The sequence below is a fragment of the Amblyomma maculatum genome, chromosome 1, assembly GCF_055883805.1.
Source record: "Amblyomma maculatum isolate TAMU_Amacu chromosome 1, ASM5588380v1, whole genome shotgun sequence".
In the NCBI taxonomy this organism is placed as follows: domain Eukaryota; kingdom Metazoa; phylum Arthropoda; class Arachnida; order Ixodida; family Ixodidae; genus Amblyomma; species Amblyomma maculatum.
In genome coordinates this window covers 474,301,923-474,325,483 of record NC_139344.1, presented here as the reverse complement: position 1 = coordinate 474,325,483, position 23,561 = coordinate 474,301,923, and the positions used below count along the sequence as shown (strand labels likewise).

Sequence of the window (23,561 nt, the reverse complement as noted above, 5' to 3'; positions counted from 1 at the left end):
AAGAGATGCCTCTCGCCGAACAGTGCTCCTGACTCGAAACGATGGCGGCATGTTTTCACGTGGGCAACTCGCACGCTCGATCATCTGCCAGCACCCATGCGGAGTCGATACTATCCCGTCAATTCCGTGAGGAGTCACTGGCCGCTGTTGGTTAAACCGCAGAAGACTGTACCAAAGTTATTGACACCGGAGACTGACCCTGGCAGCACGAGAGAAGAAAGGGGTCTTGTAGAAAGTCGTTCTCGGCAGGAGTGCACGCTAATTTGCGCTGAATGGGACAGGGATATGAAGGAAAGGGCTCCTCCGCGGCGGCCGCCGGTGTGTGTGGACAGCAGCCTGCCCAACTGCAGATATGCGCTCGCGAATGACTCGAATCGTTCGGGCTGCTGTCGCACACAATCCGCCTTTTGCGCGAGGATGTGGCGCCGTCATGCGGGAGCGGGCGGGAAACACATTGAGCGGCAGTGTAGCAGACGACGCGAAAGCGCACCATACGAAATGGCCACGCCAACGCTGGTAGAAAGCGAAAGCTTCCCCCCTTTTTTTGGCCTCGGAGCGGAAAGTAGTGACAGTGATTGCAGCATATCATGTTCACGCAGTATGGGGGAAGGTAGAGCGTTTTCACAATCCACTCATAACGCACGTACGCATATACTATCTTCGTATTGTAAGAGCGTGTAGCGCGGGCCGTGTTCGACGTGACAGAATGAGACGCTCTCAGCGTGCAGGTTTTCGGCAGACAGGAGAGCGTGGGGGCAGAGAGAGAGAGAGAAGGATCTCAAAGGGCAAAGCAGCCAGGGGTTTGTTGATGCTGCAGAGCTAGGTGGAATCGTCTCCTGTGACTTTGAGCGGCGCATATGCGCGGGGTGTCTTGAGTTACCGAGCACAATGCGGTCACCGCGGCGCCGGCATGGTGCAATGGGCGTCGCTTCCTCCTCGCGTCATCTACAACCGTGCAGCTATAGGATTTCATCCACGAAGATCGGCAGAGAGTCACATATACACACCCCGTGAAAAGGGCATTGTCCCGGCCGGAATGCACACCTGCAGGAACCGCGCTGCATTTTTCTGGCAATGGATGATTCAGAGCTGTAGCCGGTTTCTGGCCTCAGGAGTCAGAACGGATGTGGTCGCAGTGGTGAAAAGGTTCTCGGTGCACAGAGAATGGTCATTCTGTTGTGAAAGGATCTCCAACGTTCATTTCTGCCTCCGCCGCGATTTCTGCGGAATCAACAACTTGGTGACACATGTGAATCTCCTACATATCGGATGCGCATCTCGGTCAGGAACCAACTCTGTTCTACGTCCAGAGCGATCCACTCTACAAGTGAACGAGCATGAACCCTCCAGGAGACTCATTTATTGTGCCGGGCAGTTTCCTTGCCGTTGCAAACGGTTGGGCGAAGACGACGATTATCAAGCTCCCTAACGAAGTGCATCTGATTGCGTACATTAAAGGAACAAAGTCCGGATGCTTTGGCGTGCACGAAGGCGAGCCTTTAATTAGAAAAAAAATACTGTGCGTCGTGCAAGTGTCAAGTGCGTCATATGCTCCGAGCGGCAAGAACACAGATACTACAGGTATGTATGCATCTAAGCGAAATAGGCATGATGAAAAGTACCTACTGGAGTTTTCACCCAGGCTGTAGCGCACCAGTGATAGCTGCAATGAGGATTTCTTCGGTGCGTGATTGCTTCAGTTGCACCGGGCCTGAAGGCGATGTATTTTGTCCCTTCTTATCTTTATGTGCGAAAGGGCTAGGTAGCTTAGATATCACAGGCGGCTGTGTGCGCTAGGCCGTAATATTTAGCATGTTTTATCGTGACTGCCACCTCACTAACAAGAAAAAAAAAATACGGAGTTTTAATGCACTGCCGTTATCGAGCGCCTCATGACCAGCTCAACCACTCGGCTCGCTAACGGCGGTGCATCACAACAAACACCCTTTTTTTCTTCTTTTTAGTCAGGCGGCAGTCGCGATAAAACATGCTAAATATTACGGTCTAGCGCACACAGCCACCTGTGATATCTGCGCTACCCGGCCCCTTCGCACATAAATAAAACAAACGACAAAATACATCGCCATCAGACGCCCCGAACAAATGCTCATTGCGGCTATCACTGGTGGGTTACAGGCTTGGTGCAAACTCCGGTAGATACTTTTCATCATGCACATTTCCTTTAGATGCATACATACCTGTAACGAAGTGTTTTTTGCGCAGTCGGCTGCTAAGGTCGCCCATTCACGTCTTGACGCTTGATTGCCCTAATCCAAGCTTCACGCCGTTGCAGGTCGCGGCTCGCCGAAGGAAACCTAACAAAACGCGTCTTGCATCCCGGCACGCCTCGATAGTGGCAGCCGTAAGCGGCACAGGTGGTTGGCATCGTTTTACCGAGGCTGTGAACGTACCGCGCCTCCAGCCCCCGTGCGTTGGCTATGAGTGCGGCGACGAGAAGCGCCGTCGACGCCTCTCAGTGTGTTTTCATCAGTCGCCGCTGGGGCTTCGCGCATGCGCATAGAACTCGCGCAAAAGGCGGATTCCGAGAGGCCAAGAAACAAGAATCCGGCTGCCAAGGAAGACACCAGACAAGGTTGAAAGCTATGCAAACGCAGACGGACGGGAATGCATGGGCAACGTTCGGGAAAACAGGTGTGGCAACCGGAAGTTTTAGAACTGAACGTCGACGCTTCTTGGGCGGGGCTAGCGGGGTGGAGTTCCCGAGCTGTTTTCTTCGTTTTTTCTGGTGTCTCCGAGTGTTGAGTTGAGGGGAGAGAGGAGGAACATCATTTTTAATTGCCGATATCTCCGGTGTTAATGAAGCTAGCTGAAAAATTTTTGCGGTGAATTGACTTGTGAGGGAGTATCTATCTCTCGACCGATTTACTTTGCCCCATTTTAGGCATTGCATGACCCCTTTAACTCAACAAGCCAAGCCAAAAATCTTCATTAGAATCAGATGTTTTCTTGAGAATGCATTTCACAAATTGCACTCCTTTCTCTGCTAGGCCATTAGAGTTGGGAAAATAGGGGCTTGAGGTTACATGTTGCAAGTCATAATTTTCAGCAAATTATCGTAATTCCTTTGATGTTAATTGTAGGTCGTTGTCACTGCTGACTTCCAGGGGCATGCCGTGCCTGGCAAACATGCTACCCAAAGCTGCTATGAGAGTTTGTGCAGTGGTATCTCAAAGTCACTCCGCTTCAGGAAAATTAGAGAATGCATCGTATGCTATCACTTAGGAATTGCCATCATACTCAAATAGATCAACTCCCACCCTTGCCCAAGGCAGGTGTGGCACTTCTCGCATGAGCAGGGGTTCCTTTGGCTGCTGGTCATCTAGCCCTGGCCTTGCATTTGTTAATGCCGAGGTGACCATCACGGATTCTATCTAGCATTCTTTTTCGCATAGTACGGGGAATGACCACTTTTGTTCCTTTCAACAGTACACCAGCGACCTCTGTCAGCTCACCATGAAATGGCTTGTAAGGGCCAGGCAATGGAAGATCTTGGAGGCAACATGTCACTTTTGCCAGTTCAGGGTCCTCAGCAGTTTCACGAACCAGCTGTGATCTGGTGGCGTCGCTGACAAGGGAGGGCTGGATCTCAACTGCATGTACCTCTATGTCCACCAGCTCGGCACTGCCGGCCTTGCTCATGGTTAGGGCTCTTAAAGAGTAAATCCGGCACCACCAACTGCTTTCCAGGGACATACTGTTGACGAAAGTCATATCTCATCAGTCTTAAGAAAAACGCTGCAAACAGGGTGGCATATCCCCCACACTTTTCCGCTTAGTTGCAATGAGAGGCTTGTGATCAGTTCCTGCTTGAACATATCAAGCATAAACAAAATGGGGAAATAATGTGACTGCCAAAGCCTCTTTTTCAATTTGCAAGTATCGCGTTTCAGCTCCAGAGAGAACTCTGGAGGCATAGGCAATCGGCTGCCACCCTTCAGGATGCTGTTGTAAAAGTGCTGCCCAAGCCCATACTGGGAGGCATCACTTGACGCCTTCACAGGTTTTGCTGAGTCAAACAGTGCAAGCACAGGACTTGAGCACAAGCGAGCTTTTAGCGCCTCCCACTCAGCCTGATGTGCATTAGTCCACTCAAAGATTGCGTCTTCCTTAATGACATCCTGCATTAGGGTTGTAGCAGCAGATAGGTTAGGCAAATATTTCAGAAATAGTTAATAAAACCTAATCTTTTCTGCACATCAGTCTTAGTAGTCGGTGGAGGAAAGTCATCAGTGCTCTGAGCCAGTGATGGAGAAATGCCTTTGCTGCTGATCGCCCAGGAACTCTAATTGCTTTTGGCCTAGCTCACACTTGCTCAGGTTGAAAGTGGCCCTTGCTTTGGCCCTCTCCAGCACTGCCTGCAACTTTTTGTCGTGCTCTTCTCGTGTCCTGCCCCACACAAGAACGTCAACATAGACCCCAGGGAGTCCCTCTAGGATCTGACACATTGTCTTCTGAAATATCTCTGGGGCCGAGGCAATGCCGAACGGTAGTCGCAGGTACTGGTACCTTCCGAAAGGGGTGGCAAAAGTACATATTCTTGCAGTTTCCGGCTCCAATGGGATCTGATGGAAACCTGAGTTGGCATCTAGAGTAGAGAGCCATTGAGCAGTGGCTAGCTCAGCCTCAATATCCTCATGTTTAGGCAGCTGATAATGCTCTCATTTCATCCACTTATTTATAGCCCTGGGGTTCAGGCAAATCCGAAGTTGACCATTCTTAAAAGCAATGACCAAGGGACACACCCAGTCTGTTGGCTGCTGCACCTTCTTGATTATGTTGGCCTCAGACAAGCACTACAATTCCTGCTCTAGCAGTTGTAGCAGTGCCTGTGGCACCCGATAAGCTGCTTGTACTGTAGGGGTGGCTCCATCCTTCAGGACCATATGATACGTTGGACACATCCTAGGCCGCGGAATACCTCTGGATACTCCGACACCACGTCGTCGCAGGTGACTGCAGAAACGCAGTTGAGAAATCCAAAGAGCTCACAGGCATTAAGACCCAGGATCGGAGTACGGGATTTCTTGACGATGAAGAACTCGATAATCTGCTCCATTCCATTGCAGGCTACTGACAACTGCGTTTTGCCAATGTGCGCTTTACCCCTTCACTGTAGCTGGCCAAATTGTCGAGCTCTTCCGAAGCGGCACTTTATGCCCCATTTGTTTCCAACACGACGATGGCAAAAGGCTTGCTTGTGCCCCCGTATCAATATTTAACTCAACATCGATACCTCCCACCTTCGCTGCTGCGAGCCACTCAGACTTGGCTTCTGCGCTGTGGCTGCCTACCTCCAGAATCTCAAATTCGTCCTCAGTTGTTTTCTCCTCGTGAACTTAGTGGATGGTTGATCGTGTGCAACACGCTGCAAAATGACCTTTTTTTTTTTGCATTTGCAGCACTCTACCTGCTGCAGGGCAAACTGGTCTCTTGTGAACATAGGCACACTTGTCGCAGCGTTGTCTGGTCACCGCTCTTGGCTGCGTCTTCTGTTTCCTGGACCCTTGGTTCACAGAGTGAATCGTTTGCTCTTATTCGTTCCACAGCTTACTCTGCTTGGTTGATAACTCGTCTCTCGTACTCATGTTGACCGCTTTCTCTAGGGTTAAGTCCTGTTCGCACAACAGCCTTTGTTGGAGTCTCTTATTTGCAGTCCCATATACGATATAATCTCGAGTCATAGAATCAGCCAGACTGCCGAATTCTCATGTTTGGGCTTTCAGCAGCAGATTCCGGTAAAACTGCTCGAACGACTCACCCTCAGCCTATTCTTGCATGCGAAAAATTGTGAGGGTATGAGGGAGACGGTATTCCACCCCGCCGCCACTCTGCGGGTGCAGTGTTCTCGTTAGCGACCCGCGGGATGAACAAAGGGACAAGGACGGCCACGACACTTCGTTAATACTTGAATGCTATTTATTGCACTTGCCAATAATGCAGAGCATGCCGGCTAGCTATACATCAACAAGGTTTTTCTTGGAAAGGCAAGGCTACGTAAGAAAGACTTCTGACTCATCGGCTGAGGAATAAGGGTGCGCCTTCAGCGGCAAACATTTGTACGCGCCGTGAATATGGCAGCCGGGATCTTCCGTGAGCAGCGCATTCATCGGACAAAGCCATACCACGGCATCTGTTGCGGGAGGTGGTGAGAGTATATGGTATTTACCAGTAACCTCGCTGTTGGGAACCAAAAGATGGGTGGTCCTGCACAACGAGTTCTCCCGTGTGGGCCGCATACTCTGTGCCAGCTATTCTCCGCCGTTTGCCGGGAGAGGCGGCGGGAGACGACCGCTCGCGTTGCCGGCTGGATACAGAAGCTCGCAGAAATTCCCGTAGACGTCTTGGTGGCACACCCATCGCTGGGTCTCCTTCTCCCAAGGGGAGATATTTACCTCTTCTTCCAGCCAGTGCTGCCACGAAGCTCATTGGGGTGGTGGCGATCGGTCGTGTTGAAGGGGGAGGCAACTGGTTTTTCACAAGATTGAACGCTCATAGGTCTCATTTCTCTTCGGCAAACAGGCGAAAAGCAAGGCGCCCGTGTACTGTGCGATGTCAGTGCACGTTAAAGAACCCCAGGTGGTCGAAATTTCCGGAGTCCTCCACTACAGCGTCTCTCATAGCCTGAGTTGCTTTGGGACGTTAAACCCCACAAACCAACCAACCAACCTCTTCGGCAAACAGTAGTCATGGAACCTGCTCAGCACCGTTTCGAAGGTAGGCTGGCCTTCAAGTCTGAACGTGTTGTATACGCTGATGGCTTGTTCACCGGCCACGTGCAAGAACAATGCCGTCTTCTGTGCATCGCTTCTGGCCACTGTCGGTTCTGTCGCCGTCATTAAGGTTTCCAGGTGCTGCTTAAAACATCTCCAGTTCTCGGAAACGTTTCCTAATAACGAGCGGCTCCAGGGCTTTCAGTCCTTCCATGTCAGTGGCGTCTTTGTCACTTCTGACACCATGTATCGTCAAGTCAGCATCACACAACGAGCATGGAGGGGGAAAAGCAAAGTTTATTTGGCACGCGCCGTATAAATCTCTTTGGTGGCACTCGTGCTGGGCCCTGGTTGCCGTCTCAACTATTACAAATTAAGCCAACTACCGATACACTTAAGGAAACCAAGACGAAGAAATGGACATCGGCAGGGCATGTAGTGCGAAAAGAGTATGATCGATGGTCGCTTACGGTAACAAATTGGATTCCAAAGCAAGGAAAGCGTTATTAGCGGGTGGCAGAAAATTAGGGGGGCGGATGAGGTTAAGAAGTTCACAGAGGTCAAGTGAATGCAGCTAGCACAGGATCGGTTTAATTAGAAGAACATGGGAGAAGCCTTCGCTCTGCGGTTGGTATAGTCTGTCTGATGATGAAGATAAGGTTGTTTGTTATGCTTACTAGCACCTATGAGGAAGTTGGGACACTCAACAGTGATGGTGCTTTTCTAGAAATATAATTTTCAAGTTTGGGGGCAACCACTGGACAATTTTGGTATGCGCACAATACGGGACTACTATTAGGGACCCTGAAGCAGGACTGTATGCTTCCATTGAGTGAGCATAGTGTGTAATGTAATAATTGTGGCCAGGTCAGTTGTGTAAGTGATCTCCATTGCATGTCATATTGACTGCAAGAAGAATCATTGTAGCTGAACCCCTCCGTGATGAGCATGTTGTTCCATCACTGCCTCTGCACAATGGCTGCACACCTGTTCTCTGGTCACAAGTGAAGCATAGTGCATGCCAGCTGGCATGACATGTTCAAGTTGTAGAGTAAAAAGAACAGACGAACTTTCGTCGAATCCTTGACTACATGTTGATGTGGAACAGAGGCAGTGTTTTGCAGCCGTAAGGAGGATTTATAGGTGTTAATTATCTTTGCTAGCCTCTGAATATGCTGGAAGTATTTTGTAAATATTGCACTGAAGAATTGAAGATGGCTGTTGCATTGCCTAGGTGTAGAGGTGTTTGCCAGTGACCTGGCGCAGGTGTCAAAGCAGTAAAAAGATTTCTTTTGTGCACTTGAATTTTTTTTTTCTAGTTGAGGGAAAAAAAGAAAAAAGAATGTTGGAAGGACACTTAAGCTCTGCCTTTAAGGGTATGATGTGACGTTGTTAATGGTTTTCCTAGCAGATTGTTGCTTTCTTAATCAGTAATTGTTTAGTTTGTGCCTTAATTATCCCACATATACTCATTAGTATACATTCAAAAAGTACCATATTTTGTCACATAGGTATAAATTCCCACTCGAACCTCGCTGTCTGAACTGCTTGCATAACTTATGCACAGCATGTCTAACTTGGGATCCAGGAATCCTTCCCATCTCCCGAGTTTGCTGTGCCTGCCACTGGAGCCGTGTCATGGCATCACACAACCTGACAACCAATCAGTCACTGCACAGCCTGCCAACTACTCTCTGCCAGAGCCATGCATTTTCTGGAGAATGGGGATTTTGTTAAATGTGCCGGAGTATATCCACTGAATGGCCCGCTGTTTTTCGCTTGTTTTCTGCCTTGGTCACAGGCTGCAGAATGATGCTTGAATGGTCTTTTCTTTCCTCTGTGTAATCAAGCCCGGAGTCTGAGGAAGGACGGCAGTTGGCAAAGGACAACCTGACCAAGCTTATTGAGAATGTGAGTCTGCCTGCTCCTCAACCACTTTAAACAGAAAGGCTCTTGCGATACTGAAATGATGAAGTAGAATAAGTACTGCTTATGCATGTGATGGATGTTTTGCACAGCTCAGTTCATAGTAGATACATGACCACTTTTCTCAAGGCACTGCAAATACCAGCCGGGAAACATAGTAGGCAGACTGTGCACGTGAAAGAAAAGGTACATTGTTGTCTGCCTCGTTTCATTTTCTGTTTCTACTACATGTAACAGGCTTTGTGGCTGTCAAAATTGTCAGCACATGCACCGAATGTCCCAAATGCCCTGCAGTGGCCCTTGGTCTGCTCAGCAGTTTTTGGCGGATAGGAGGGAGAAGCACCATGGGCATGCAGAGCGGGCAAACGTTTTGCATGCATGCATGGTTTTGTACATTTTTCGCAGCTGCTGCTTCAATTCTCTATGAAACTGTTCTGCTTGAACGTAAAAAATACTTAAACTACAAGAAAAACAGATGACTGAAACATGCCTCAGAGCCTCGTTGCACCGCTGTTTGTGTGGCACTTGAGTCGTGCTCGTCCTGCAGTGGAAGTGTCCCAAGAGCTGTTTAACCCTTTCGCTGTCATAAACGTACCAGTACGTTTTTGCGCTTTGCCCCCTCTCTCCTCTGCTCACAGTGTCACTGACGTTCTCTATCATGCATCCAAAACTTCGCGCCTGAGCGTGAAGCTGGCGTGCTTGGACTGGCTGCGCGATATGTCAAATATTTCTACAAGTTTGTTTTATCGGCCCGTGCTGTTTTGGTACATATATATTGAAGAGTATGGAGTGACCGCGCCCATCCCCGCCACCTTCTTTGCTGGGGGGCACGGTCGTTTCGTGCGCTGCTGTATCGTACTAAGCCATCATGTGGTCTGCGCGTGTGGTTACAGGTTCAAGGGTTGTCTTGATATCAGCTGCTGCAGGTTTGCAGGCTTTTATTTTTATTCTGTTGTCGTGTCTGCTACGACGCTTCAAGTTCAGGGGCGCGTGCTGTCGCCTCTCTAAAAGGTAGACACATGACTCGATCCCTGCTTTCGCTCTCTGTCGCCGCGCCCTTGCTTACGGCTAGCAGCGTGGAAGCAGCAAAGAAGGTTGTTTTAGCCTCCTTTATGCAGCTGTCATATCGTAGCTCAATAAAGTAACCTCTCATTAATTTGACCTTCAAGGAACCAAAATATGTGTCGATTAGTCAAAAGCTTGAATTGTCAAATAAGCCTGAAAAACTATTTGCAGCACTGTAATTTTTTCTGATTAACACTGTATGATGGTTGTTTGAGATAAAACCGAAGTGAGAGCAGTGGTTTCATCCAGGGCTTCACTTTGCACTCACTGTCGAGAAGGCCGTCTTCTCAAAAGCTCTTTTTTTCCAAAAATGCCCCATTACTGTTTGAGGATGCTTCACCGCACTGTCCAAGCATAGTGGTGAAACTGCGGTGCATTATAAAATTTTAGGTGTAGTCGATGATTTTCGAACGCTTGACATATTCTGAATGTCAGTTTCTTTAATGCGATTGGAATAACAGACATGTTCGATTCGTATTTCAAGTTTAGAATGTTCACACACCCCGAATATTTATAGAAAAAAATAACATTTGCATGACTGATTGTTGAACAGTTATAGGTTGTAAATGTAAAAATGGGAAGACCATTTAGATCTGTAGCAGTACAGAAGAGGAACTCCAACTGTGTTTCTAACCAGTAGCTTAGTAAATAAAGACTTTTGTTTTCTTCTGAGCAATGATTGAAACCGCAGTTTTGAAAGTTTGTTAATGCAAACTAATCTCGCAGTTGCTTGAGGTGAGCAGCCACTCTAGGCATTAGACGTAGTGGTGTCAGTGAATGTCTATTTTCTTATTTGTATTTTTTAGCACATTTAGGCTTGATTGGCTGTGCCGAATATAAAAGCTAAATATTTAGCATTTCATCACAGAGGATCAAGACTGGGTTTTATTGAAAGGCACTGGGACAGTGGGAGCAACAGTGAATATAGCCCGAGGTCAGCCAGGTCAACAGATTAGCATACTCAGTGATAGCCATGCTACAGCTGAAGAGAATGCTTGCCAATGTCTTCACGGAAATAAATGTAGGAGGCGGCACAAATGCATATAGCACAGCGTGTCTGTGGGCTGGCACCAAACAGGGCCTGTATATTCAGTGTTTGTATCATTTTTAAAGTGTCTTTTTTTGCTCTCACCCATTTGGTGAAAATGCAAGAGGTTGGATGCAGCAAAAAATCTGAAGAAACCTTGCAATGACACAGCATAATAAGGTCCCATCGCACAGTAAAAGAGTCAGCAAGTAGGTGTGGTCTGAACTGAAGCCTCTCTCTTTGGAGTGAACTCACCGGTGTTACTGCACATCTGCGCATATAAACTAGGGGCATGACTTTCACTTTGTCTTATCATGCCTGTAACAAATTGGTTGGATTACAGTTTGGCTGGCTGTTCATTTCCTTTTGTGATCTGGCAGTTCCTCGGCCTAACGGTTTATTGCTAAAAGGGTTCTTTCTGAAAGCTAGGTGGCACCGCTATCACGGAGGTTCTCATCACATCTGCATTTGCGAACATTGAACAATGTGACAAATGGCGCAGTTTACCTAAAATGTTAGTCGCTATGCAAACATGCATTCACTATTCTTGGACATTCTATTAGCTGTTAGAACGTCTCACATCATGATCATGTGCGGTGTCTGGTGAGGTTGCTCATGTTCATTATGTGAATGGTCAGTAGTCAGTAATACCCATCACAAGGGCACTAGTTAGGCCTTGGGGGTTAAGGTTCCTTGCTCCAAAGGCGGTTTATATGCAGCTACATGGCAAAGCCTTGAGACTGCGAAAAAGGCCTGTAGCGGGAAAGGTGGTCATCAACGGCCTTTATGCTGTGTAAACTGGTGCAGCCCAAACATGAGTGCCAGCGAGTGAGCTAAAAAAAAATATATATATATTGAAGCAGATATAATTTTGAATATGAAATTTAAGCTTAATTCAATGCACGGGCTAATTTTTGTTCCAGTGAACTTTAAAAATAATCTATAGTGTTGAGAAGACTTCGAATGTTTTCAGCAGCCACTTTGACATACACATGCTTTGCTTTGCTCCTTGTGCAGTGTTTTTTGTTTGTTGCTTTTTTGTTATGCACAAATTTTTCATTTGGCAGTGTTTGCTCGTTAATGTACCATTTATTTTGTATTGCCAAGCTTTAGTTGAACTGTTTTATATATTTAAGATGACTTTGCCAGTCAACAGAAGTCGCTCACGTAGATTACCTGATTTGTCTATCTCCTTTGCACTTGCCATGTAGGGCACTGCTGCTCCTTTTTGGTTCTGCTCCTTTAGAGCAATAAATCTCCTTCGGCATAAAGACCTTGGAGAAGTGCCATGTGACCGGGGTATAATGCGTCAGTAAATCAGCACGTTGGACATGCCAGAGGTGGTTTTTCGGTGTCATGATTCTCGATAGCCACGGTGCTGTAGCTGTAAGTTGCATATTAGGTTACAGGCTAGTTTTCACGTGTCCATGGGCATACGTTTGCTTTACACCATGGCAAATCTCTGCAAACAATGTCTGCGAAATGTCCCAGTGCGTATATGAAAAATGCAGCGTTGAAGATTTTATTCCATCTTTCTTACTTTTTTACTCAAGGTAAAATAGTTGTACACGTAACTGCTGAATCTTCCAGTTTGTGCAGTGCAAATGACTACTTCTGCACAAGCAGCAGTTTAACATTGCAGACTGAAAGTCGTGGCAACTTGCCAGTTCAGAAGCAAGCATGCTTTGTACAGTAACCGAGTGCTTGTCTCCATTAATTTTTCACATCGAGATACAGTGTTGTGTAAACTAGCTAGCTTTCTGTTACTGTCAGTACTGGCTGCCGTCTGTGTCTGCAGAGCCACGCGTTTAGAAGCCCTGCTTGGTGCTGGTTAGCGTTTCGATGTGGCAGTGGGAATGCAGTGGCACGCTTGCTGCCAAACTGGCATTCACCTCCAGTGTTTTTGTTGATCGATGGAAGTGAAAATAACACTTTTCAAAACAACAACAAAACGGCCTCCTGTATTTATGTGTGGTCAGAATATTCATGCTCGCGTTGAAAAAAAAAAAAAAAAGATGCAGTAAGTAGGAGCCCTGTTCTTTCTTTGTATTTATGCATGTCTGAGACAATTCTATCTTAATGGCCCGGGTTGAGAAATGCAATCCCGTGAGCTATTATTGCAAGAGTCAGTGCCAAGAGCAGGGCCTTGTGTGAACAGTACTTCCGTTGTCTTTTACAGTTGCAGCACCTGAGCCAGTCCATGTATCCTTTGTTTTTTACACCACATCCTCGGTAGCCATGTGCAGTCTGTATGTGGACTCAAACTGTCGGCACAGGAGACCAGTTTAGTGTGTGTTTTGGCTGCTTGACGAGAATGAGCTGTGGGGAAGCATTGTTGCAGGGAAGCTCTCTTGCAGAAAATGCACACCTGTTTGTGCACAGCACTGAGCCAGGTCTGGGCAGCTGTCTCGCGTGCCACGCTTGCCATCCTGCGAATGAGCCAAGACAAAGTGCTCATTACTTCGTGCAGATCTTCAACTGATGCTCTGTTGTAACACACTTTTTCATGGCGCAGAGTACTAAAATAGCCAGCCCCCATGCACGTTGCCTTTGGTGCGTCACCAGAGGCATGGTGACCTTACTCTTAGAGCTGATGACAGGCCGCAGTTCTATGCTATCTACACAGAGTTCAGTTTTTATAAACTTTGCAAGCACTTTCTTTTTTTAAATGGCATAGCTTGTTGAAAAGGGCATAGACAACAGGGCACTGTAACCAGGCATGGTGGGAGTTCTCCATTTTGCTTATGGCAAACACTGCAATTTTCTTCCATTTAAATGTCTTACCCTCTTGTTATAACTGTGCTATCATGTCGTTTCAATAGTCTCACATACTGAGATGCCGCAATTATATAATATTTGGCCTTGTTTGTTAACTTCATTCATTCGCAGCATTTCATGACTTTTGCCATCTCACATAGTAGCCATCCAATGTAGCCAGCATTGAGAGATAAGCCTTGTTCTGGTCTTGCTGTATACCTCTGCTTGTTTGTCTTTCTCCCTGACGATGAGACGTCCAGCGAGCAGCTGCAGTCCCACACCCAGGGCGTACAGACTGATGTCTGACACTAGCTGGGGCGGAGTCCCGCCCTTTCCAGCCAAGGTGGGCAGTCACCGTAAGAAGGCGCGAGCTACGTTCCTCTGCAGGCCTGTGGCAACGGACTTGGTTCCTGTTAAGAAGTGCAATGCTCAGCCACACTGGTGCAAGACTGCATCGCACATCCAGCGCTCTAAAGCTGTGGAGAGCATGTTGAGAGAGACGTGCTGTCCCATTGTAACGGCTTAAAAATTTCAGATATGCCAAGCCTAAAAATATAGCTGGTTATTAACTTGAAAGCTGAATTCGGGCTTAACAGGAATGCTTTGTTGCTGCCCGACTCTGCCACCCATTCTCGAGTCTGTGTATCCCATAAAGCACGTGAACACATGATCACTCTGCAAAAAACAAACTACTTTCAAGCAGAGCATGCGATGCCACATACTGTGCCTAGTGTGCTATCTAACCGAGGCATTTTGTGCTGAACTTATGCACAAAATGCCACTTGCCATTCTTGGAGTGGATATTGGAAAGTATAGGCACAGGAAATGGGGAGAGCCTTATCATCATGCAGCAGTTATGTTTTTAGGATGGGCGAGGGCCATGCATTTGTACTTCTCGCTCCTCTCTTTGAATTTGCACACTTCTGTTTGCAGTTCCCAGGAATATTTTTGACTGTGAGTTTCCTTTCTGACACCTGCACATTTGGAAGCTGTGCAGAAAATGTGCATATGCAGCAGTAGGCTCATCTAGCTGGACAAGGTGTTGCAAGCAGCAGCTTCTAAAATTGTTCTGGGCCCTATAAAATTGGTACGCCAGGGTGTAAATTGCCGTTCTGTACAGCATTGCCACCTTGAGAGTTGTTGTGGTCATGACGCTTTATTAGCCATATGTGCACTTGTTCCCGAGCATGGTTCGAGGACTAAACTGGCAGCACCGGCATTATTACTGGTTTATCACTGTCAGCACACCTCTGTTAGCTAAGGCATTGGGCCATGTGGTACTCCTGTGCAGTTTTTGTATGTTTACTTTTCCAAAATGTGATTTTGCCATCCATCCAGACTTTGTGTGCAAAAGGAAAAGGGGCAAGGAAAAGGGGTGCAGGAAACCTCATTTGGGTGAGAGAATGAGAGGAGTGGATCTGCGTCCCCTTGACAGCCCTTCAACTCACAGTGTGCGAGCGGGCACGCATTGAATATGCAGACTAAGAGGCACAACAAGGATTGCATATTTCATCACTCACGCCACAAGCCAGAGGCCGAATGAAATTCTGCAACCTGGCAATATATGCTTTCGCCCTCACTGGAGTACTAGAGATGAATTGGACCACTTTTCAAGTATGGTGCTACTAGCAGGCACATTCCACAGAATCCACACACTTTAACAATGGACATCCACACAAGGCCTATGACAACGTCAGCCAATCGGGGATCCTGGCCATTGCACATGGGCTTCATCTCCCAACTTGAGTACACAGTTTGCACTTGGAAGGTGGTTTCATTATGCCCATTGGTGTGCGGTGGCACAGTGGTTAGGGCACTCGACTATACCCAAAGATGCGGGACCAAATCCCAGCTGCGGCAGCCGCTTTTCGATAGAAGTTTTTGAAAAGCAGGGTGGGTGCCTGTGTGCTTTATGATGTCGTACGTTAGAACCCCAGGTGGTCGAAATTTTCAGAGCTCTCCCCTATAGCATCTCATGTAGCGAGAGTTATACTTTTGGATGTTTAAACCTCATGAACCAATCTAAACCATGCCCACTGGTCAAGAACATATTTGCCACTTCAGCGCAAAGAGGGGTGTACCTTCAATGATCCATGCTATGCCAATATTTTTTAACATGATGCTTCTTTCTTTGGAATGGCATTCCAGATATATTTTATCTCTATGCAGATGATGTAATAGTTTGGTTTGTAGGTTTTGATGGCCCAAAGCAACTGAGGCTACAAAGGATGCTGTAGTGAAGGGATTGGGATAGTTTTGACCACCAGGTTTTTTTTTAATAAAACTTCAGTCGGGGCTAGTTGGTTCATAATTTTTCCAATGTAACTGGTGAGTGCAAGCACCAGGCGATCCTTGGAGAAGAGACAAGGACAGCGTTTCAGTGACATCACGGAGTATGTGGGCGCCTTCTATTTTGCCTCCATCGAAAAAAGACTACCACTGGCTGTTTTACGTTGATCTTAGCCGTCAAGAACTCCACACAACATCTCTGCAAAGAACAAAGGACCGGCACTTTCAATGAAAAACACAAGCCAAAGGTGTAGAAGCTGCTTTTTGCATACACTGATACAAAATGAAATGAAATAAAACAGCGCAAGGAACGGGACGAAACACGAAGGAAAGAAAACGAACACAAGCGCTGACTAACAACTGAAATTTTATTCCGAAGCAGGACACATATATAAGGTACAAAGAGGTGGGTGTGGCCAAATGCGATCCTGCACAATCACCGAAACAGTGTTGTAATGTCCAAGAGTAAAAACGATATGAAAGGCCGAAAAGACTAGAAGCGATAAAAACCACGGTGTAAGAGGCCGGGACGGAAAGTAAAACTGGTAAAAACAGATTATATACATAGCCAAAAAGGCAAGTAAAAGCATTAAAATATAACTGTAAAAAAAACACTGGACTAAAATCGTGGCACAAGGTGATTAACAAACGTAGCGGAGAGGGGCATTCATGAAAAAGATTAAATATTTATCCTGCCTCTGAGAAATTCCAATTCTTTTTGCAACAAGCACAGGGAGGGTGCACTCACATTGCTCCTTTGCGCTGTGGATTTCGAACATTTCTGCGATTTCCCTGGATATCTTATCATTACGCAGTACCAACTAGCCCGGCATCTTGCACTTCTGAACACTGCTACAGCTGTCATTGGATGGCCAACCCGTCACTGCTACCTCGTGTGCGGGTGCTATACTCCGTTTCATACATCAAGTGCAACACTGCCAAAGCTACAGCTCTTGTTCGCGCTTTCCGCATCTGCGATGAAAAATAGTGCCTGCTCTTTACGAGAGGAAATAAGTTATTTTGTCTGCAAGCTTAATACATCTTACATTTCCTATCAACTTCATAAAGAGCACCTTTGTTAGGGAGAAAGGAACAGATTCAATGAATTTAAATGTTTTTATGTCGTTTTCGTTCGTGTCGCGTTTTCGCTGCCCCGCAACCTTGCCAGCTGTGCCACTAGATGGCACTGGCTGTGCCCTCCGCGCTGAGCATCTCTTTTTGAGAAAATGGTTCTTTGGTGGACATTGTTTCTATAAGATTCGCACTGCAAAGATGTCTAGGCACTAGGCATGCGAAGCAAGTTATTGCAAACGTGTATGCATGGAATAGAGCCTGTTTCCGCAGGAACCACTCGGCCAGAAAACGAGCGCATAGTGATGTGCCTCCTTTTTTTTTTCTTGCGAACTACTTGCGAAGCTTTTGCTGCGTTGTACCTGATGTATGAAATGGAGTATAGGTGTTAGATGACTCTGGGTTTGCAGTGCCATGGGTTTATTCTGCGCAGCAGAAGGCCGCTAGTATATTGTGTCCATTTTACCGCATTGCCCAGAAAACAAAGGTGTGCAAAGCCCATACGTTAGTACGCCTTGTGTTACAGCCTTGGCTTGTTTACTGTGCTCAGTTGCAACATATTACTCTACAACATTAGGACCACTTCGAAACATTCAGTAGAGAAGCTATGGGAGTTATCACTGGCCTTCTTCTCTTGACACTCATTCCCACGCAAGTTGGCTGAACACCACCTATGAAGTAACTTCATAGTATGTGTGTTGCCCTTGCAGCATCTCCACTGGCACATTACTGTGACCGGACTGTTTTGTAACACCCTTGTTACACGGGCAGAGTTAACCGCAGTTACGTGAAACCATGGTTAGCGCATGTTACTCGGCGGACCAAACCGCGGTTATTGTGAATTGAGCTTGGCAACCTCAGTTTACGTCATTAACCGAGAAGATGGCGGCGTCTGTGGACGGAGGCAGCGTATCGGCAGCGTCCGGGCCCGTGTTGGCGTCCGCATGTGAGAAACGCACGTGCTGGTCTGCGCCACCTTCGAGGGACGACACGGAATGCGAAGATATACTCCATGATCACGGCAGAGCTGAACGCCCTGCTTCCGTCAGGTGTACAGCCGTTCACGGTGAAGCAAGTTCGCCTGAAGGTGGACAATTTGAATAAAAAGTATCGGTAAGTACAGTATATCTTTCACACATTTTGGTGGTTGCTCAAAGCCATTTTTTTAAATATTAACAATGCTGAATAGTTATGCCAAACTGTACCCTGTTGTTATCCAGGCAGGTATCGCATGCAATCAAAGCGAATTAAATGTGAAAAGGGGAGTTGAAAATCCCGAAACAACGTGTGAGTTGCAAGGAAAAGTGCTGTGAAAGGCTCCTGATTACCTTAACACGTTCGGTGTTTTAGCATGCACTGACATCGCACAACACACTGGCGCATTCTGCGTTTTGTATTCATGGGAACGCGGCTGCTTGGGCCGGTATTAAACCGAGGTACTGCATTGGTTAGTCGAGTGCCATAAGCACCCAGTTGAGCCATTAAAATGCATACAATGCTGGGTGTCACTGCCAATATAGACAGCTTATATTCTGATCACATAGCATCATATTTTGCTTCCGTTTCTACATATTGCCTTGCATGGTACTCTAAACAAGCTTTCACATATTTTGTAAACATTGCACCGATCGGCTGTTCTGCAGGTTGTGTCTACAGTGACAGCTCTTTTTTTCCTTAGGCAGCTTAGGCGGCAAGGCACCACCACAGGATCAAAAGGGATAGAGTGGGAGCATTATTGGAGCCTACATGAATTCTTGGGAACCTTGCCAACAAATGACGAGTTGGTTGAAGAAAGTTTCCAGGTATTTTTCATTAATAAATTTATCTGTAGTGTATTTTACTGCTCTAATCAAATTGTGTTGGGATATTCAGCATATATTGCAAGACTATATACATTGCATCACTTCTTTTTTGTGGGGTCTGCTCATGTACTACCAAACAAGAATGCTGTACACCAAACAGTCTATGCGTATGGTATTGGACCTCTGTATTTATTGGTGATAGCTTCACTTCCTTTTTATGGGGTCGGCTTGAGTTGTGCTAAACGAGAATGCTGTTTACCAAACAGTCTATGCGTGTGGTATTCGACCACAGTATTTATTGGTGATAACTTAATGGCCAACGTTTGAAGAAACAGTAATGTTGAGAACCAAGTGGCAGCCACCCTCAGTGCATTACATTGCTAGACCATTCATATTTATCTTATTGAAAGTGCTTGCATATGTATGTATAAGTGACAGAGAAGGTTTCAAATGTGCAGGTTGAGGTAGTCAAAGACTGTAATGAAGGGGCGGAACTGCTGCTCACTTGGGAATATGACACTCCCATGGAGGCCAACAGAGACAATGTGGGAGGAATGAGCAGCTGCAGCAGCCCTCTTCTATCAAGTAGCAACAGCAGCACAAACTCTAGCTTTTCAGCCAGCACTTCCTTCAACACAAGCAGTGCAACAAAAGCACCTGGTGGTGTTGCAGCTCACAGTACTGCTTCCAGAAAACGGCCCGGCACCTCCATTATGCAGCAGCTGCTAAATTTACATAAACGTGAGGCTGCAACTGTTGAAAAAGTGGCCAAAAAAACAAGGAAGCTGCTGAAAGAAGGCTTAAAACTACAAAAAGAATCCAATAAAATGCAGGCCTCTATGCTGCAACTAATGTAGCAGCATTTTTCTTCAAAAAACACCACTTGAAATGCACGCTGCTGCAGCTAATGCAGCATCAATTTGTGAAGCCAAATAAAAGGTGGAAGTACAATTGCAGTATTTCTTTTAACAACCGGAGATGAGTATCAGCTGTTTGTGACGGAAGCATCATTTGATCTTAGACGGGGGCCTCAGGCAGACAAGTTGCCATTTTTAAGGAGGCACTGAAACAAGTTGCCTTACCACTTAATACTTTTAAAGAATATCTAGAAGCAGGTCATGTGTACCAATTTTATATATTATTCATGAAAGTAAAAAAGGAAAGAAATGCAACTTTCGAAGCATATTGAGAAATGTCATACTTTGCTGGCACTAACACACAATTAACCCCCCTCCCCCCCCAAGCCTATCTTTGACTGATGAAAAGTGTACATCAAATATCCTACTAGTCTCGTATCTTCACATTTGGTTTGCTTTTAAAGTGCTCAATGTCCTATAAAAACTCCGGTTATAAGAGACGCAGAAGTGCAGGGGCTCCACAATGTCGACTACCTGTAGCTCTTTCCGAAACTGGCGTGGTCTAGATGGTGGTGGTAAAACAATCTCCAACAGACACAGTATAGGCGTCAACCTATCCACCTACACAATGGCCTGAAGTCCTTGTACTTGGGCGGTGTGTTCGGCCAGTTGGATTACACCTAGCTGAGTCTCAGGGGTGGGAGCTCAACCAAAATAGGACACTAAATAAGATCCAAGAAAGCATCTGGAGGCGCTTACAAACAAGGACTAAAGGAGCTGAAAAACAAAGTGGCTTGTTGGGCGAGTTGGTTGGACATTGCTTGTGCTTGCATTTCTATCTGTCAGTGTTTCTAGCGCTGTTTTAATATAACAGCTAAAAAACTTGCTTGGCATTTATTTAGTGTGGCATTAAGGAGCATCTTTTTGGTCATTTTAGTTTGCAGACTGAAATCTTGGAAAATTTTGAATGCTGACATCATTACGAAGCTTTGTCTTCTTGGCTAATGGTTCGGCTTCCGTGGCTCAACATGCTTGTAAATGCTTGTACGAACACTTGACAACATTAACCAGCTCTCGCTTCAGTGCAACTGCAGATTTACTCTGACCGTGCCGCTCAGCAAGAACAAGTGGCACACAAACCATTTATACTTTCTTGGGGAGAGTTTGCCTTGAACATGCAGTGTTTGGCACAATTGGAGCAGCACTTCTAGTCATCACTGAAAGGCAATGCCTTGGTAAGGCTCGTGTAGCAATCAGTGAAGGAAAACCTTGAATGCAAATGTGAAAACTGCTTTTATGTCAGTGCTGCTTTTGATTACTACAAAACTGTGCTTTGCCTTCCAGGTTCTTTTAACAGAGAGACACAAAGTATTGTATTAATATGAGCAATGTTCAAGCATGCACTACACAGAAAGAATGCAAACGTAGCCACACAAACAAGTATTGCACAGCTCTGCATCTGTTCTTTATACACGGCGTGAGTCACTGCCGCAGCAGAAAAGATGTCAACAGCATGTGTCAATGTTCAATTGAGAACTTAGTACACTGTACTTCCAGTTGGTTCACCTATTCCAAGCGTCATAGATCAGGAATTTGAGAGCACAGCACCATGGGTTCCAAAGTATCCATTGAGGTAAGCACACCAAGGAAGGCAGAGGAAATCCTTGTGCTATTCTTAGTTGCCAGCAAGAAAAGCTGCTAAAGCATTTTGTACTTCTGTGCCACCTGGTTCAGAGCAGTTACTTGTGCACTGTGGTTGAGGCCTGCTTGCATCCACAGTGCGTGCAGTGTCAATCCAGACAGTATCACATCGATCGCTCAGTTCGTAGATATTCTGCGGGGCACAGCAAGCACGTGTAATGCGCTTCACATTAAAAATGTCGTTTTCCAAGCCTTTGTGTAAAATCCTGAATCGTGGTTTTAGGCGGCCAAATCTTTTCAACTACTCGCTTTGCACGAGACAAATGATAGTTACAAATTTGCAAAGGGGAACTTGCAGCACCGGGTAGTGAAACGGCTTCACATTTTTTTTTGAAGGGGGAACGTTTGGTCAGCAAGTAGTACAGGGCCAACTGTCACTCCATTGAATGTTTTGGTTTCAAGCTTAAACAAATTGTTTGACAAAATATTCACCAGTTTAGACTTGGAAGACATCAGCGTCATGGTTTCTCCCGGGAGAACCCACATTTACATACATGAAGTTATAGCAGTGGTCCACCGCAGCTAATGGTATTGTACTGTGCCAACCTTTATACTGTAGTAGTCACATGCTCTTTGGGTGGGCACATTCTATATGACAACCATCGAGAGCTCCCACACCTTGGGGGAACCCAATAAGCGCTGCAAACTGCCTCATATGTTCTGCTAATATGTGACGTGTTGGGAATCTCACGAAACGCTGCTCAAAGATGCGAACAACTTCGCATAAGTGTTGGAACATTATGTTCCCGGAGGAACGGCTGACGCCGAAGAGGTTGGCCACCGCCCTGTCTTCCGCAGTTGATGCCAAGCGGTATATCGCGATGGCTATCCTTTTTTCCAGAGGAATGGCTTTGCGCATCTCAGTATCAATGTGTCTCATACACTCGCAGGCACTCGCAACATAACGGAAGGCTGTTCGACTCATTCTGAAGTTCCTCTTGAAATCTTCATCCGAAAAGTGAGTCTGCGTTGTCTCCCACCTCGATGGACCTCGCGGGTATGACCACAGGCGCCTGTCACGCGAACACAGACGTGCAACAATCACCATAAGGTGTTTGCACTGTCCTTCTGCTCTTTGCACGGTGTTCAACTCGTGAGCTTCACTGAATATGTTACGCTCTTGGATTCGACGCTGTTGCAGCAATACCTGCTGTGCTATGAAAGAAGCCCAGAACGCTCCATCATCGTCACTGTCTTCGACTGCTTGCTTAGAGCCATCGCCGCACATGAAGCACTAACCGAGTCGGTCACTGCTACACTCAAAGTGGATGAGAACCTCTGAGCAGAATTCATTCGAGAGGCAATGAAAGGTTGAAAACCACACAACTGCACAACTCGGCACCTGCTACAATGCTGCATGACAGCACGACAGCACTTTGGATTGGATTGGATTGTAATGGAGCACTGTTAAGAGCAGTGTTGAAAGACTGCTTGCGTGCTGTCCATCTTTGCGCAGTCCAGAAGCAGCTCGCATTACGAAATTTCCAAGCAATAATTTCGTGACAAAACATACTTTTCACCGAAATAATGTTTTATAGCAAATATCTTCTAAATAACGCACATATTTGCGTACGGAGTTTCGTTCCCCCCAAATTGTTGCGTAAGTTCGTATTTGCCACCCAAGGGGGCGTAAGCTGCCATAACCGAGGAATCTGAAGTAGTGTAACAACGGTGAACCGCAATATAAAACAACCACCGTTAAGTTCGGTAACCGCGTAACTCTGCCCATGTAACAAGGGTATAAGTCCTTCTATGTGTTGTTCTCCCTTGAGCTTTCTAGATCAGGCTGTGTTCTTTCTTACAGGTTTGAGGCATTGCTTCAAGTTTCACTTGCTTATGGATATCAACCAGAGGACTGTGTAAATAAGGTCTTGCTACCTGAGTTTGTTGGGGTGGCTTATCATGGTGCTTCTGGCATGTAAAAATCTCCAAACAGGATACTGTACAATCTATTCTGTTTGCTGTTTTCAAACGTGCACTTGTCTGTGTGTGCACATATGTGCACGTGCACTTTTCCAATAAAGGATTACTTATGGTTCACGTTCTGGCTAGCCATGAAATAGTACTTTTTATGGACAGATTAATTTATTGCTCACAAAACCATGTAACCTTGCCCTGAGGAGTGTCCCTCGTGATCCTTGCCCTTCAAAAAGTTCTGGCTTGCAGAGAAGCTAGAAGGCCCATGCCACACTGCTTGAAGGGATCATGACATCAATTTTGAAATATTGTCACATGGTGACAAGGTCGACACAAATGAGTCAGCGAGTGCACAGAGGAAACTTTATTGGGCTGACTTGCGCCCGCAAAAGAACTAAGCGATACAGTCGTGCTCGGC

General features: G+C 46.3%; 2 protein-coding genes across 2 annotated transcripts in view; both read left to right on the top strand.

Annotated features, from left to right (window-relative positions):
- The window catches only part of LOC146209995 (uncharacterized), a 34,683-nt gene extending 20,601 nt beyond the window's left edge, over window positions 1-14,082 (top strand). Inside the window, exons 4-6 of the mRNA XM_084605994.1 lie at window positions 8,582-8,642; window positions 12,929-12,951; window positions 13,767-14,082. Of these exons, the coding sequence (XP_084462120.1) occupies window positions 8,582-8,642; window positions 12,929-12,951; window positions 13,767-13,812 (130 nt within the window). The 3' untranslated portion in view covers window positions 13,813-14,082. The remainder of the gene's footprint in view (window positions 1-8,581; window positions 8,643-12,928; window positions 12,952-13,766) is intronic.
- A 138-nt stretch (window positions 14,083-14,220) lies between these two features.
- LOC146209994 (uncharacterized) lies at window positions 14,221-23,273 on the top strand. The gene is made up of 3 exons (XM_084606023.1): window positions 14,221-17,979; window positions 18,545-18,668; window positions 19,127-23,273. The coding sequence occupies exons 1-3, from the start codon at window positions 17,879-17,881 to the stop codon at window positions 19,523-19,525; spliced, it is 624 nt and encodes a 207-aa protein (XP_084462149.1). The 5' UTR covers window positions 14,221-17,878; the 3' UTR covers window positions 19,526-23,273.
- The last annotated feature ends 288 nt before the right edge of the window (window positions 23,274-23,561 follow it).